Raw genomic sequence first — 17987 nt, 5'->3', positions numbered from 1 at the left:
AATCCGGCCCGTGGCATCGCCGTTATTTATTATGTCGTTGAGTGGTACTTCAGAAGCCACCGTGATTGAACACTCTTGAAAGTAGTGTCGTAGTTTCCGGGATGCCATGAAGACCGCGTATGCTATCTTTTGATAATGTGGGTACCGTGATTTGCATGGAGTGAGGACAGTGGATACATAGTATACCGGCTTTTGAAGCGGGAACTTACGTCCGTCCATCTCTCGTTCGACGACAAGCACTGTGCTTACAACTTGGTGTGTTGCCGCTATATATAGCAGCATTGGTTCGCCGATGTTAGGTGCGGCCAAGATTGGGTTTGTGGCCAAAACAGCTTTTATTTCTTCAAGTCCAGCCGTGGCCGCATCCGTCCACTCGAAGTGTTCGGTGCGTCGAAGAAGGCGATAAAGAGGCAGTGCCTTTTCCCCTAATCGGGAGATGAAGCGGCTTAAGGCAGCCACGCATCCAGTTAGTTTCTGGATTTGCTTGAGGTCTGTTGGGATGGCCAACTGTGACAGAGCTCGGATTTTAGCCGGATTTGCTTCGATTCCTCTGTTGGAGACGATGAAGCCTAAGAGCTTTCCGGCGGGCACGCCGAAGACGCATTTTTCCGGATTGAGCTTAATGTCGTATGTTCGTAGATTGTCGAGCGTGAGCCTCAAGTCGTCTATTAAGGATTCGACGTGTCTGGTTTTAATGACCACATCATCTACGTATGCCTCCACTATTTTGCCAATCTGTGTCTCCAAGCATGTCTGAATCATGCGTTGATAGGCTGCACCGGCGTTTTTGAGCCCGAAAGGCATGGTGTTAAAATAGAAGGGGCCGTATGGGGTGATAAATGTCGTTGCGGCTTGATCGGACTCCGCCATCTTTATTTGATGGTATCCGGAGTATGCGTCGAGGAAACACAATGAGTCGTGTCCTGTGGTAGCGTCGATAATTTGAAGTCGACACATAGGTGCCAGGATTTGTCCTTCTTTGGTACCATCACCAGGTTTGCTAGCCAGCCCGGATGTTTTATTTCTCGAATGAATCCGGCCTCCAGTAACTTAGCTAGCTCCTCTCCCATAGCTTGTCGCTTAGGCTCAGAGAAGCGCCGAAGAGTTTGTTTGACCGGCTTGAATCCCTTTAGAATGTTGAGGCTATGCTCGGCCAGCCTGCGTGGGATTCCTGGCATGTTTGAAGGATGCGAGGCAAATATGTCCCTATTCTCGCGCAGGAACTCCCGTAGTGCGGCATCTACTGTGGGGTTTAACTATGCCCCGATGGATGCTGTTTTTCTAGGGTCCATTGGATGGACTTGGAATTTGACTATTTCATCCGCTGGTTTAAAAGAGGTGGACTTGGATCTTTTGTCAAGTATCACGTCGTCCCTGTCCACTGTGGAGCGCAGCGAAGTTAATTCCTCGGCCGCGAGGGCTTCGGATAACACCTCGAGGGCCTGTGCGGCTGTTTTATTTTCGGCGCGGAGTGCTATGTCCGAATCAGTAGTTAGAGTGATGATTCCATTGGGCCCAGGGATTTTGAGCTTCATGTACCCGTAATGGGGTATGGCTTGGAAGAGCGTGAATGCCTCCCACCCTAGAAGGGCGTGGTATCCGCTATTGAACGGGGCCACTTGGAATGTGATTTCTTCGGACCTATAATTCTCCGGTGTGCCGAATACCACATCTAGTGTGATTTTCCCAGCACATCGTGCCTCCCGACTAGGGATGATTCCTCTGAAGGTCGTGCTGCTTTGCTCAATGCGGCTTCTGTCTATTTCCATTTTTCGAAGAGTCTCCTCATAGATGAGGTTTAATCCGCTGCCGCCGTCCATGAGCACTTTAGTAAGCCGGAAGCCGTCCATAATTGGACTAAGGACCAAGGCGGCTGGTGCTCTGGCTGTTCGGAATTTAGGTTCGGCACTGGCGTTGAAGGTGATGGCCGTATCGCTCCATGGATTTATTGCTGCCACGTGGCAGACTTCGGCAAGGTTGCGGAGTGCTCGCTTACGCCTATTATTTGAGGCGAAGGTCTTGAAGACTGTCAATACTGTATTGTTGTTCTCCACAGGATGGTGCTCTGCGGTATTGTTGATGAGGAGATCCTCACCGCTCTTGGCCACCTGCCGGAGTACCCAACATGCTCTCCGGTGTGTGTTGGTATGGTATCTGCTGTACTGTGAATTTTGCATGGCCCATTAAGCCATCCCTCCAATACGGTTCCACGACCTGTAGTGGGCTTTTGCTTCTTTGTAATTGGATCGGGGGACTTACGAGAGTGCACCCTTTTAGTTCGGACTGGGGGTTTTGTCAGAGCTGGAGGATCCCAAAATTTTGTTTAGGTTATCCAGGTGCTTTCCATCGCACAGTACTTCCGTACTATGGCCGCCAAGTCAGCGAAGTGTGCTATGTCACGGCGACTTATGGCATTGAGGATTCCCCAGTCCGTGCAATTTTTGCAAAAGAATGAAATTGCGTCTTCCTCGCGACAGTCCTTAACCTTGCTCATTACAAGAAGGAATCTGGCCCAATAGTGGTGTAATGTCTCTTGGGGCTCTTGTCTAATGTGGGAAAGATCACTTATATCTGGGTGGGTGGGTAGATTTAGGTCCGAACCCTGACCCGATCTGAGACCCAGGGGTGGAGGAGTTTCCGATCTTGGAAGCTCGGGTTCCGGGATGTTGCCCAATAGGTCTGGCCCGCTGCCTGATTCTAGGTTCAAGGTTTGGGCCATGTCCTCCCGTAGGCGGGTATCCGGCTCGGAGAGCTCGGGAATCCGGACATAGTTTGTCCTCAAGATAGAGGAAGAATCGCCGCATTGCTCCTCCACCACCGCTATCTGATGGGTGACCGGCGGGGAGTTAATCTCCCTTTGGTGGGGTTTAAGCCTGATCTGATCATAGTCTGTAGCGACTCCCAAGGCGGTGATGTGATCTAAGAGCTCGTTCAAGGAAGAGAGCTCCATTGGATCCAACTGCTCGGCGAATTCCGAGCCGACGTGGAGGCTGTTTTCGATGACCCGAGAAGTCATCATCGGCGCAGCGGCCGAACAGGCGGTCATGAAGAAACCGCCTAGTCGGAGAGTTTGGCCTACAGCCAGGGCTCCCCCAGAGGTGATGTTGTCCTTGACAACGAGGCGAGCCATCCAGCCTTATGATGACGGCACAGTGGAACTCTCAATGAAAGCACGAATGTCGGTGTCAAAACCGGTGGATCTTGGGTAGGGGGTCCCGAACTGTGCGTCTAAGGCGGATGGTAACAGGAGGCGGGGGACACGATGTTTACCCAGGTTCGGGCCCTCTCGATGGAGGTAATACCCTACTTCCTGCTTGATTGATATTGATGATATGATTATTACAAGAGTTTATCTACCACGAGATCGTAGAGGCTAAACCCTAGAAGCTAGCCTATGGTATGATTGTTGTTGTCCTACGGACTAAACCCTCCGATTTATATAGTCACCGGAGGGGGCTAGGGTTACACAGAGTCGGTTACAAGGGAGGAGATCTACATATCCGTATTGCCAAGCTTGCCTTCCACGCCAAGGAGAGTCCCATCCGGACACGGGTCGAAGTCTTCAATCTTGTATCTTCATAGTCTAATAGTCCGGCCAAAGGACATAGTCCGGCTGTCCGAGGACCCCCTAATCCAGGACCCCCTCACATTTCAATGCAACAACAAATGCGATCATAATCGCAACCAAGGTAACAATTGATCCAACGGCATAATGATACCAAGCCTCGGTATGAATGACATATTTTCTAATCTTTCTAATCTTCAAGCGCATTGCGTCCATCTTGATCTTGTGATCATCTACGACATCCGCAACATGCAACTCCAATATGATCTTCTCCTCCTCAATTTTTTTTATTTTTTCCTTCAAGTAATTGTTTTCTTCTTCAACTAAATTTAACCTCTCGACAATAGGGTCGCTTGGAATTTCCGGTTCACATACCTCCTAGATAAATAAAATTTATGTCATGTTGGTCGGCATAATTGTCATAAACAATAAATGAACCAAATAGTTATAAAGGATAATATATACCACATCTGAATCATAGACAGGACGAGGGCCGGCGGGGGCGGATACCAAAACCATCGCACTATATAATACCAAGCGATAATAAAAGTAAGAAAATTAGACAAGTATCTATCTAATCTTACAAGTAAGCATTTTTTTTCCTTTGATAAAGAAGATAAGAACAAGCGGCTCACCACGGTGGTGCCGGCGACAAGATCGGCGCGGGCGATCGACGGCGGTGAAGACGGGGATGGGACGTGACGGACCGCTAAAACTAGACAAATCTTGAGGGAAATGGAGCTTGGAGGTCGAGTTTGGAGAGGAGAGAGCTTAAGTAGTGTGGTTCGGGCATTTCATCGAACACCTCCTGTGCATAGGAGGTGAGCTAGAGCACCACAAAGCCCTCTCCTCGCCGGCCAGAAATAAACAGAGCACTGGAGTGCTCTGCTCGCGGGCGAGGGGTATATATAGCCACCTCACTGGTCCCGTTTCGTGGCTGGAACCGGGACTAAAGGCTACCCTTTGGTCCCGGTTCCAGCCACGAACCGGGACAATTGGATGTGGGCTAGGAGTAAGGCCCATTTGTCCCGGTTTGTGTCTGAAACCGGGACAAAAGGGTCCAGACGAACCGGGACCAATGCCCCACGGGACCCGGCCGGCCCCCTGGGCGCACGAACCGGGACTAATGCCCCCATTGGTCCCGGTTCGTGACTGAACCGGGACTAATGGGCTAGCCAGGCCTGAACCAAAGCCCTGTTTTCTACCAGTGCAACAACATAAATTAAAAAAGGTGATGTTTTTTTTGCGGGATAGGTGATGGTGAAGTACGCCTTTAGACTTCAGCGCATTCACTGTCTACAACGTATGCTAAAAATATCTGTCGTCTGCAAGGGAGTGTAGGTCTACTGTCTGCAACGTTCATTTCGTCCATGAGATCTAGTGATTGCCGGTCTCCACACGTTCCGGAGACAAGTCCACAGTGACCAGAGGCTCTTGACGCAAGCCGTGCCGCATCTTGTATATGTATTTCTACCAGGGCTGGCTCTGCTTTCTTGCTGCAAAATTAGCGAACAGCTGCGAGCTACATGTCTGTTGAGTTCACACGAGCTAAAACTTTTTATTTTCGCCACCACGATTTTGTCAAGAGACATCTTTGCAAAGGTACTGCTGTTTTTGTGTAATCTCAAACATTACTAGTATGATAGAGTGTCCCCTTGATGGTGTGTATTTTGATGGAGCAGGTGACACCGGGAGGCAGCTGCCAGGTTCTGCGATGCATGTCTACACGAGGTTGGTCGTCTGGTTGTTGCTCCAAGCAGCTCATCATCGTGCTTTGGCCATGTAATCAGTGATTCCGATGTCCAATGCTTGAAGGACCTCAAGAAGTCGGTGATCGATCCTAACAGTGTGCTCGAAGCCTCATGGAGCTTTTCTAACAACTGCTTCGACGATTACATATGCCGGTTCACCGGCGTGGAATGCTGGCACCCTGATCAGAACAGGGTTCTCGGGTTGCGTCTCGGCAACCTCAGACTCGAAGGTCCATTCCCTCGAGGCCTCCAGCTTTGCAGCTTCATGACCGCTCTCGACATGTCCGGCAACAACTTCTCAGGGCCCCTCCCGGAACACATGTTCGAGCAGATGGCGTACAAAACCTACCTGTGTTGGGAACGTAGTAATTTCAAAAAAATTCCTACGCACACACAGGATCATGGTGATGCATAGCAACGAGAGGGGAGAGTGTTGTCCATGTACCCTCGTAGACCGAAAACGGAAGCGTTAGCACAAAGCGGTTGATGTAGTCGTGCGTCTTCACGATCCGACCGATCAAGTACCGAACGCACGGCACATCCGAGTTTAGCACACGTTCAGCTCAATGACGTCCCTCGAACTCCGATCTAGCCGAGCTTTGAGGGAGAGTTCCGTCAGCACGACGGCGTGGTGACGATGATGATGTTCTACCGATGTAGGGCTTCGCCTAAGCACCGCTACGATATTATCGAGGTGAATTATGGTGGAGGGTGGCACCACACACGGCTAAGAGATCAAGAGATCAATTGTTGTGTCTATGGGGTGCCCTTGCCCCCGTATATAAAGGAGCAAGGGAGGGAGAGGCGGCCGGCCAGGAGGAGGCGCGCCAGGAGGAGTCCTACTCCCACTGGGAGTAGGACTCCCTCCTTTCCTAGTTGGAGTAGGAGAAGGGGGAAGGAGGAGGGAGAGAGGAAGGAAAGGGCGGCGCCGCCCCCCCCCCCTCCTTGTCCAATTCAAACTAGACGGGGAGGGGGCGCGCGGCCTGCCCTGGCCACCCCTCCTCTTCTCCACTAAGGCCCATGTAGGCCCATTAAACCCTCGGGGGGGTCCGGTAACCCCCGGTACTCCGGTAAAATCCCGATTTCACCCGGAACACTTCCGATATCCAAATATAGGCTTCCAATATATCAATCTTTATGTATCGACCATTTCGAGACTCCTCGTCATGTCCGTGATCACATCCGGGACTCCGAACTATCTTCAGTACATCAAAACACATAAACTCATAATATAACCGTCATCAAACTTTAAGCGTGCGGACCCTACGGGTTCGAGAACTATGTAGACATGACCGAGACACGTCTCCGGTCAATAACCAATAGCGGAACCTGGATGATCATATTGGCTCCCACATATTCTACGAAGATCTTTATCGGTCAGACTGCATAACAACATATGTTGTTCCCTTTGTCGTCGGTATGTTACTTGCCCGAGATTCAATCGTCGGTATCTCAATACCTAGTTCAATCTCATTACCGGCAAGTCTCTTTACTCGTTCCGTAATACATCATCTCGCAACTAACTCATTAGTTGCAATTCTTGCAAGGCTTATAGTGATGTGCATTACCGAGTGGGCCCAGAGATACCTCTCTGACAATCGGAGTGACAAATCCTAATCTCGAAATGCGCCAACCCAACAAGTACCTTCGGAGACACCTGTAGAGCACCTTTATAATCACCCAGTTACGTTGTGTCGTTTGGTAGCACACAAAGTGTTCCTCTGGTAAACGGGAGTTGTATAATCTCATAGTCATAGGAACATGTATAAGTCATGAAGAAAGCAATAGCAGAATACTAAATGATCGTGTGCTAAGCTAACGGAATGGGTCAAGTCAATCACATCATTCTCCTAATGATGTGATCCCGTTAATCAAATGACAACTCATGTCAATGGCTAGGAAACATAACCATCTTTGATCAATGAGCTAGTCAAGTAGAGGCATACTAGTGACACTCTGTTTGTCTAGGTATTCACACAAGTATTATGTTTCCGGTTAATACAATTCTAGCATGAATAATAAACATTTATCATGATATAAGGAAATAAATAATAACTTTATTATTGCCTCTAGGGCATATTTCCTTCAGTCTGCCACTTGCACTAGAGTCAATAATCTAGATTACACAGTAATGATTCTAACACCCCTGGAGCCTTGGTGTTGATCATGTTTTGCTCGTGGAAGAGGCTTAGTCAACGGGTCTGCAACATTCAGATCCGTATGTATCTTGCAAATTTCTATGTCTCCCACCTGGACTAGATCCTGGATGGAGTTGAAGCGTCTCTTGATGTGCTTGGTTCTCTTGTGAAATCTGGATTCCTTCGCCAAGGCAATTGCACCAGTATTGTCACAAAAGATTTTCATTGGACCCGATGCACTAGGTATGACACCTAGATCGGATATGAACTCCTTCATCCAGACTCCTTCATTTGCTGCTTCCGAAGCAGCTATGTACTCCGCTTCACACGTAGATCCCGCCACGACGCTTTGTTTAGAACTGCACCAACTGACAGCTCCACCGTTCAATGTAAACACGTATCCGGTTTGCAATTTAGATTCGTCCGGATCAGTGTCAAAGCTTGCATCAACGTAACCATTTACGACTAGCTCTTTGTCACCTCCATAAACGAGAAACATATCCTTGGTCCTTTTCAGGTATTTCAGGATGTTCTTGACCGCTGCCAGTGATCCACTCCTGGATTACTTTGGTACCTCCCTGCTAAACTTATAGCAAGGCACACATCAGGTCTGGTACACAGCATTGCATACATGATAGAGCCTATGGCTGAAGCATAGGGAACATCTTTCATCTTCTATCTATCTTCTGCAGTGGTCGGGCATTGAGTCTTACTCAACTTCACACCTTGTAACACAGGCAAGAACCCTTTCTTTGCTTGATCCATTTTGAACTTCTTCAAAACTTTGTCAAGGTATGTGCTTTGTGAAAGTCCAATTAAGCGTCTTGATCTATCACTATAGATCTTGATGCCCTATATATAAGCAGCTTCACCGAGGTCATTCATTGAAAAACTCTTATTCAAGTATCCCTTTATGCTATCCAGAAATTCTATATCATTTCCAATCAGCAATATGTCATCCACATATAATATCAGAAATGCTACAGAGCTCCCACTCACTTTCTTGTAAATACAGGCTTCTCCAAAAGTCTGTAGAAAACAAAATGCTTTGATCACACTATCAAAGCATTTATTCCAACTCCAAGAGGCTTGCACCAGTCCATAAATGGATCGCTGGAGCTTGCACACTTTGTTAGCTCCCTTCGGATCAACAAAACCTTCCGGCTGCATCATATACAACTATTCTTCCAGAAATCCATTCAGGAATGCAGTTTTGACATCCATTTGCCAAATTTCATAATCATAAAATGCGGCAATTGCTAACATGATTTGGACAGACTTAAGCATCGCTACGGGCGAGAAGGTCTCATCGTACTCAATCCCTTGAACTTGTCGAAAACCTTCCGCAACAAGTCGAGCTTTATAGACAGTAACATTACCGTCAGCATCAGTCTTCTTCTTGAAGATCCATTTATTCTCAATGGCTTGCCGATCATCGGGAAAGTCAACCAAAGTCCACACTTTGTTTTCATACATGGATCCCATCTCAGATTTCATGGCCTCAAGCCATTTTGCGGAATCTGGGCTCACCATCGCTTCTTCATAGTTCGTAGGTTCGTCGTGGTCTAGTAACATAACCTCCCGAACAGGATTACCGTACCACTCTGGTGCGGATCTTACTCTGGTTGACCTACGAGGTTCAGTAACAACTTGATCTGAAGTTTCATGATCATCATCATTAACTTCCCCTCTAATTGGTGTAGGTGTCACAGGAACCGGTTTCTATGATGAACTACTTTCCAATAAGGGAGCAGATACAGTTACCTCATCAAGTTCTACTTTCCTCCCACTCACTTCTTTCGAGAGAAACTCCTTCTCTAGAAAGGATCCAAATTTATCAACAAAAGTCTTGCCTTCAGATCTGTGATAGAAGGTGTACCCAACAGTTTCCTTTGGGTATCCTATGAAGACACATTTCTCCGATTTGGGTTCGAGCTTATCAGGTTGAAGCTTTTTCACATAAGCATCGCAGCCCCAAACTTTAAGAAACGACAACTTTGGTTTCTTGCCAAACCACAGTTCATAAGGCGTCGTCTCAACGGATTTCGATGGTGCCCTATTTAACGTGAATGCAGCCATCTCTAAAGCATAACCCCAAAACGATAGAGGTAAATCAGTAAGAGACATCATAGATCGCACCATATCTAGTAAAGTACGATTACGACGTTCGGACACACCATTATGATGTGGTGTTCCGGGTGGCGTGAGTTGCGAAACTATTCCGCATTGTTTCAAATGAAGACCAAACTCATAACTCAAATATTCTCCTCCACGATCAGATCGTAGAAACTTTATTTTCTTGTTACAATGATTTTCAACTTCACTCTGAAATTCTTTGAACTTTTCAAATGTTTCAGACTTATGTTTCATTAAGTAGATATACCCATATCTGCTTAAATCATCTGTGAAGGTGAGAAAATAACGATACCCGCCGCGAGCCTCAACATTCATCGGTCCACATACATCTGTATGCATGATTTCCAACAAATCTGTTGCTCGCTTCATAGTTCCGGAGAACGACGTTTTAGTCATCTTGCCCATGAGGCACGGTTCACAAGTACCAAGTGATTCATAATCAAGTGGTTCCAAAAGTCCATCAGTATGGAGTTTCTTCATGCGCTTTACACCAATATGACCTAAACGGTAGTGCCACAAATAAGTTGCACTATCATTATCAACTCTGCATCTTTTGGCTTCAATATTATGAATATGTGTATCACTACTATCGAGATTCAACAAAAATAGACCACTCTTCAAGGGTGCATGACCATAAAAGATATTACTCATATAAATAGAACAACCATTATTCTCTGATTTAAATGAATAACCGTCTCGCATCAAACAAGATCCAGATATAATGTTCATGCTCAACGCTGGCACCAAATAACAATTATTCAGGTCTAAAACTAATCCCGAAGGTAGATGTAGAGGTAGCGTGTCGACCGTGATCACATCGACTTTGGAACCATTTCCCACGCGCATCGTCACCTCGTCCTTAGCCAATATTCGCTTAATCCGTAGTCCCTGTTCCGAGTTACAAATATTAGCAACAGAACCAGTATCAAATACCCAGGTGCTACTGCGAGCATTAGTAAAGTACACATCAATAACATGTATATCACATATACCTTTGTTCACCTTGCCATCCTTCTTATCCGCCAAATACTTGGGGCAGTTCCGCTTCCAGTGACTAGTCTGTTTGCAGTAGAAGCACTCAGTCTCAGGCTTAGGTCCAGACTTGGGTTTCTTCTCCTGAGCAGCAACTTGTTTGCTGTTCTTCTTGAAGTTCCCCTTCTTCTTCCCTTTGCCCTTTTTCTTGAAACTGGTGGTCTTGTTGACCATCAACACTTGATGCTCCTTCTTGATTTCTACCTCCGCAGCCTTTAGCATTGCGAAGAGCTCGGGAATCGTCTTATCCATCCCTTGCATGTTATAGTTCATCACGAAGCTCTTGTAGCTTGGTGGCAGTGATTGAAGAGTTCTGTCAATGACGCTATCATCCGGAAGATTAACTCCCAGTTGAATCAAGTGATTGTTATACCCAAACATTCTGAGTATATGCTCACTGACAGAACTATTCTCCTCCATCTTACAGCTGTAGAACTTATTGGAGACTTCATATCTCTCAATCCGAGCATTTGCTTGAAATATTAACTTCAACTCCTGAAACATCTCATATGCTCCATGATGTTCAAAACGTCGTTGAAGTCCCTGTTCTAAGCCGTAAAGCATGGCATACTGAACTATCGAGTAGTCATCAGCTCTGCTCTGCCAGACGTTCATAACATCTGGTGTTGCTCCTGCAGCAGGTCTGGCACCTAGCGGTGCTTCCAGGACGTAATTCTTCTGTGCAGCAATGAGGATAATCCTCAAGTTATGGACCCAGTCCGTGTAATTGCTACCATCATCTTTCAACTTTGCTTTCTCAAGGAACGCATTAAAATTCAACGGAATAACAACACGGGCCATCTATCTACAATCAACATAGACAAGCAAAATACTATCTGGTACTAAGTTCATGATAAATTTAAGTTCAATTAATCAAATTACTTAAGAACTCCCACTTAGACAGACATCCCTCTAATCCTCTAAGTGATCACGTGATCCAAATCAACTAAACCATGTCCGATCATCATGTGAGATGGAGTAGTTTCAATGGTGAACATCACTATGTTGATCATATCTGCTATATGATTCACGCTCGACCTTTCGGTCTCAGTGTTCAGAGGCCATATCTACATATGCTAGGCTCGTCAAGTTTAACCTGAGTATTCCGCGTGTGCAACTGTTTTGCACCCGTTGTATTTGAACGTAGAGCCTATCACACCCGATCATCACGTGGTGTCTCAGCACGAAGAACTTTTGCAATGGTGCATACTCAAGAAGAACACTTATACCTTGATAATTTAGTGAGAGATCATCTTATAATGCTACAGTCAATCAAAGCAAGATAAGATGCATAAAAGATAAACATCACATGCAATCAATATAAGTGATATGATATGGCCATCATCATCTTGTGCTTGTGATCTCCACCTCCGAAGCACCGTCATGATCACCATCGTCACGAGCGCGACACCTTGATCTCCATCGTAGCATCGTTGTCGTCTCGCCAACTTATGCTTCTACGACTATCGCTACCGCTTAGTGATAAAGTAAAGCATTACAGGGCGTTTGCATTGCATACAATAAAGCGACAACCATATGGCTCCTGCCAGTTGCCGATAACTCGATTACAAAACATGATCATCTCATACAATAAAATATAGCATCATGTCTTGACCATATCACATCACAACATGCCCTGCAAATACAAGTTAGACGTCCTCTACTTTGTTGTTGCAAGTTTTACGTGGCTGCTACGGGCTAAGTAAGAACCGTTCTTACCTACGCATCAAAACCACAACGATAGTTTGTCATGTTAGTGATGTTTTAACCTTCTCAAGGACCGGGCGTAGCCACACTCGGTTCAACTAAAGTTGGAGAAACTGACACCCGCCAGCCACCTGTGTGCAAAGCACATCGGTAGAACCAGTCTCGCGTAAGCGTACGCGCAATGTCGGTCCGGGCCGCTTCATCCAACAATACCGCCGAACCAAAGTATGACATGCTGGTAAGCAGTATGACTTATGTCGCCCACAACTCACTTGTGTTCTACTCGTGCATATAACATCTACGCATAAAACCAGGCTCGGATGCCATTGTTGGGGAACGTAGTAATTTCAGAAAAATTCCTATGCACACACAGGATCATGGTGATGCATAGCAACGAGAGGGGAGAGTGTTGTCCACGTACCCTCGTAGACCGAAAGCGGAAGTGTTAGCACAACTCGGTTGATGTGGTCGTACGTCTTCATGATCCGACCGATCAAGTACCAAACACACGGCACCTCCGAGTTCAGCACACGTTCAGCTCGATGACGTCCCTCGAACTCCGATCCAGCCGAGCTTTGAGGGAGAGTTCCGTCAGCATGACGGCATGGTGACGATGATGATGTTCTACCGACGCAGGGCTTCGCCTAAGCACCGCCACGATATTATCGAGGTGGATTATGGTGGAGGGGGCACCGCACACGGCTAAGAGATCAAGAGATCAATTGTTGTGTCTATGGGGTGCCCCCTGCCCCCGTATATAAAGGAGAAAGGGAGGGAGAGGCGGCCGGCCAGGAGGAGGCGCGCCAGGAGGAGTCCTACTCCCACCGGGAGTAGGACTCCCTCCTTTCCTAGCTGGAGTAGGAGAAGGGGGAAGGAGGAGGGAGAGAGGAAGGAAAGGGGGGCGCCACCCCCCTCCTTGTCCAATTCGGACTAGAGGGGGAGGGGGCGCGCGGCCTGCCCTGGCCCCCCTCCTCTTCTCCACTAAGGCCCATGTAGGCCCATTAAACCCCCAGGGGGTTCCTGTAACCCCCCGGTACTCCGATAAAATCCCGATTTCACCCGGAACACTTCTGATATCCAAATATAGGCTTCCAATATATCAATCTTTATGTCTCTACCATTTCGAGACTCCTTGTCATGTCTGTTATCACATCCGGGACTCCGAACTATCTTCGATACATCAAAACACATAAACTCATAATATAACCGTCATCAAACTTTAAGCGTGCGGACCCTACGGGATCGAGAACTATGTAGACATGACCAAGACACGTCTCCGGTCAATAACCAATAGTGGAACCTGGATGCTCATATTGGCTCCCACATATTCTATGAAGATCTTTATCGGTCAGACCGCATAACAACATACGTTGTTCCCTTTGTCATCGGTATGTTACTTGCCCGAGATTCGATCGTCGGTGTCTCAATACCTAGTTCAATCTCGTTACCGGCAAGTCTCTTTACTCATTCTGTAATACATCATCCCGCAACTAACTCATTAGTTGCAATTCTTGCAAGGCTTATAGTGATGTGCATTACCGAGTGGGCCTAGAGATACCTCTCCGACAATCGGAGTGACAAATCCTAATCTCGAAATACGCCAACCCAACAAGTACCTTCGGAGACACCTGTAGAGCACCTTTATAATCACCCAGTTATGTTGTGACGTTTGGTAGCACACAAAGTGTTCCTCCGGTAAACGGGAGTTGCATAATCTCATTGTCATAGGAACATGTATAAGTCATGAAGAAAGCAATAGCAGAATACTAAACGATCGTGTGCTAAGCTAACGGAATGGGTCAAGTCAATCACATCCTTCTCCTAATGATGTGATCCCGTTAATCAAATGACAACTCATGTCAATGGCTAGGAAACATAAGCATCTTTGATCAACGAGCTAGTCAAGTAGAGGCATACTAGTGACACTCTGTTTGTCTATGTATTCACACAAGTATTATGTTTCCGGTTAATACAATTCTAGCATGAATAATAAACATTTATGATGATATAAGGAAATAAATAATAACTTTATTATTGCCTCAAGGGCATATTTCCTTCAACCTGGACCTCTCGAACAACAGTTTCTCAGGCATGATCCCTGCAAGCATTGGGAACATGACGTACCTGAGCACCCTCGCCCTTCAGCACAACCAGTTCGATGGCGGAATTCCGGCGCAGCTGGGCAACACTTCGCGGCTCATTTCGTTCAATGTCGCCGACAAGTCACTATCAGGTCCTGTCGCAGACTCTCTGCAGCGCTTCCCACAAGCCAACTTCACGGGCTATCCGGGGCTCCGCGGGGTGCCACTGGACAACAGGTGCAAGAAGAGGTTTATGGTGCGGATACATGTTCGGCTTGTCCTGATCCGGGAGATGTTCGTCCGGATTCGGAAGCTATTGCACAGGATCAACGACGCGTCCATCATCGGGGCGTCGGCTGGGTTCATCTTTCGGTTCGTGGTGGCCTTCTAGGGTGTGTTTGGTTGCAGTTTGGAATAGTCCCTGCATTGCATGTCCATCTCAACCCAGCCTAGTTGCTGAAATACAGCCTCATATGCAGCAGATCCAACCTGTTTGGTTGCCTGCATCGCATTGAGAGGCACTTACCCCCTGCTGTTTGGTTGCCCGCATTTGTGCTTAGGGTGTGAGCAGATGCAAACTTCAGCTGTTTGGTTGCAAACAACATTTGTGTTCTGCTCACCCCAGTCAAATGTGGTGGCCTTACGACCACACATGATCAGCACAACAGCAACATCACAACATCAAGATCAAACAAAGCAAGCAATGTAATGACAGCAAACTACTTAACTAAATAGCATAGTCTAGATTAAGAGCAGGGGCATCCTCCTTCCCTGTTGTGCCAAGGTGTTCCACCTGGCCAAAATATGAACATGTTCCCAGCACAAGTCTCGCCACACACCCTAACTAGATAGCATAAGTCTAGATTAAAAGTTCTCCACTAACACCTGACTTAACTTAACTACATAGCCTGCTCGATGCCACCAAGGCAGTTGTGCCTGCTGCAACGGTACCTGCACATCACCGACGAGTCATGGTTGTAGATCTGAACCTTCAGTCCGAGTCCAGAGATGCGCACAACGACGAGGTCGCCAGGGACGATCATGTGGCGGCGGCAGAAGTAGTTCCACCCCTGGCCAAGCACCATCTGGCCCTCGAAGTTCTGGACCTGCACCCAGAACACGCACCTCTTGTTGGCTGAGAGCCTGACCATGCGCGGGAGTCGCTTGATGACCATCCAGGTGTTCATCACCTCCATGAACTTGGGAGGGACGACGAGCATGGCGAGGTCCTCGTTGTCCTTGATCTGTGCGTAGAATCTCATCGGCTCCCTGGCCCCCTCCTCGTGGCCCTTCCTCGGAGATCGTCCCCTTGAACGAGGCACGCTCATGATGGCGATCCTGCCAGGCAGGTCCACCGTCCTGAGCCACCTGTTCGTGGGGATGAAATCCTCGGCGCGCTCAGCTCCGGCCACGACCTAAGCTCCTCCACCCGCCACATCCCAGTCAGACTTCAGTATCTTGTTAGGCAACATGACAAGTATTAGTATCAAACAAAGCAAGCAAGCAAGCAAGCAAATGCCACTGATCAGTGGACTTGCCCAACAGCAAGTGCCACTGATAAGTGGACTTTCCCAACAGCAAGTGCCACTGATCAGTGGCATGTGCTCATGGCCAAATGGCAATGTTTAGTGGCACTTGGTGTTGGCCAAGAGCACTAATCTACTTGCTGTAGTGCAAATGGCACTGATCAATGACAATGATCAGTGACTTGCCCAATAGCAAGTGCCATTGATAAGTGTCATTTTGCCCGACAGCAAGTGCCATTGATAAGTGGCATTTGCCTATGACCCTTGTTGTTGGGCAAGTCACTGATCAGTGGCATCTTCTTTGCTGCAACTAGCATTGATCACTGCACTATCCTAAATAAGGAAACATCTAAAAATAGCAACAGCAAGTGCCAATAGCACCCATGTGCAGCCATGCAGATTTGGGACCATCCTACTACATGCACGTATAACATCCACTCATGGCACAAACCCTAGCTTCAACATGCAACATGAAACAAGGACATGATCCTAACATGAGCATGCCATCAGTCAACATGATTCTAGCATTCATCACTCAACATGAACATGATTCTAGCATGAACACAACTACTAGCATGTAGCACAAATCTAGCATGTAGTAGCACTCGCGCTAGAATGAACATGAATCTAGCATTAACATGAATCTAGCATGTAACATAGCTACTAGCATTCTAGCATGAACACAAGCAGTAGCACACGCACTGTACAAAACAAGAACAGATCAGTCTGATTGGATTCGATTGGGATCGCATCCAATCGGATCTGCTAGAATGCTATCAATCCTAGCACATGCCTAAGAATTAACCACTAATCTACATCTAGGAGCAAGATTGTTGGGGATTTGACTCACCGGAGCACGCGCAGCCGCGGCGAACTGAGGCCGGGGTGAAAACCCCGACGGGAACGATAGAGGTGGCGGAGCAGAGGACGAGCCGGCCCCGGCGACGGCCTGCGGCATCGGCCCCGTGTTGAACGCCACGCCGGAGGTCGAGAAGGACGGCCCGCCGACCGGAGAAAACCCTCGGACGGGGGTCAAGAAAACCCCCGAGGCCAATGGTGTCCCAACAAGGGGCGGCTCCGTCGATGGCACCGGCGCCGAGCCCAGGACCACGAGGTCCGGAATCGGCGGCGGAGCAGGAGCGGCCGGCACCGCATTGGCCGGCGCCGGCGCTCGTGGAGGCCGGCAGCAGATGGGGGACAGCGCCCGCAGCGCCGAGGCCAGGTCGCGGCCCGAGTTCTGCAGCCCGGCCAGCCAGCGCTCCTGGATGCTGGACGCGCGCTGGTCAACCGGGGTCAGAGGGCGGCGCGGCGGTGGACGTGGCGGAGCCATCGGAGCAGAGGAGAGGAGAGAGAGGGGCGGTGAGGGAGAGAGAGGGAGCGGTGGGAACAGTGCGCCTGGGCGGTGACAGGAGAGTGGGGGCGAGTAATGAGACATCACCTCCGTCTCCCGCTCTGCCCGAGGCGTGCAACTGCCCCGCACGCGCGGCCGCGCCCGGCCAGGCTCGCGAGAAACTGCCGATTCGGCAGTTCCCGCCGGGCCAGGCTGCGGGCTGCTTTGAGGTTCGTGCAGGCCTCGAACCGCATGCAGCCCAGCCAACCAAACAGGCCGCGCACATCCCGTGCGGGCCTGGTTGGGCTGCATGCGGGCAACCAAACACGCCCCTACTTCCCGCACAAGTTCTTGTTTTGTGGGAGGCTCCAGCCCTACACCTTACGTGTTTGTGGGTGACAGCGGGTACACAAGCATTGGGCTAGAGAATGCGCCAGCTGCCTTTGTTGGTCTATTCAGTGGTAAATATGTGGGCAAACAAGTCGTGTGTGTGGTCACAAGAGTGAAGTACGTCTACATTCTGAGGAATATTACGAATATCTCATGATCCAAATAAATAATAATGATTGTGAAACTTCTCATGTTGATGTGCATTTAGCTGATCTTGTCCATGCTTTACCCAATATCAAGTGTTTTTCAAACTGTAATTAACAAGTCGTGGTTTGATCCTGAATTAATCCAAGTGCCTACTAGGACCAGGAGAAGCACTGTCTTTGCTCTT

The 17987-nt window shown here is 48.2% G+C and overlaps 1 protein-coding gene across 1 annotated transcript; it reads left to right on the top strand.

The window, feature by feature from the left end:
* Window positions 1–5223: 5223 nt before the first annotated feature.
* LOC123076417 (probably inactive leucine-rich repeat receptor-like protein kinase At5g48380) lies at window positions 5224–17665 on the top strand. The gene is made up of 4 exons (XM_044498679.1): window positions 5224–5271; window positions 5381–5669; window positions 14374–14797; window positions 17599–17665. Exons 1-4 carry the CDS (start codon window positions 5224–5226, stop codon window positions 17663–17665), a joined length of 828 nt encoding a protein of 275 aa, XP_044354614.1.
* The last annotated feature ends 322 nt before the right edge of the window (window positions 17666–17987 follow it).

The sequence above is a fragment of the Triticum aestivum genome, chromosome 3D, assembly GCF_018294505.1.
Source record: "Triticum aestivum cultivar Chinese Spring chromosome 3D, IWGSC CS RefSeq v2.1, whole genome shotgun sequence".
NCBI classification, from domain to species: Eukaryota; Viridiplantae; Streptophyta; class Magnoliopsida; order Poales; family Poaceae; genus Triticum; species Triticum aestivum.
This window is presented reverse-complemented; position numbering and strand designations above follow the sequence as displayed.

Coding starts and splice junctions, on each gene's coding strand:
- LOC123076417 (XM_044498679.1), top strand. CDS start 5,224: ATGGTGTGTATTTTGATGGAGCAGGTGACACCGGGAGGCAGCTGCCAG. Junction 5,670..14,373: donor GGCGTACAAAACCTACCTGT/GTTGGGAACGTA, acceptor TATTGCCTCAAG/GGCATATTTCCTTCAACCTG. Junction 14,798..17,598: donor TTTCGGTTCGTGGTGGCCTT/CTAGGGTGTGTT, acceptor CCAAACACGCCC/CTACTTCCCGCACAAGTTCT.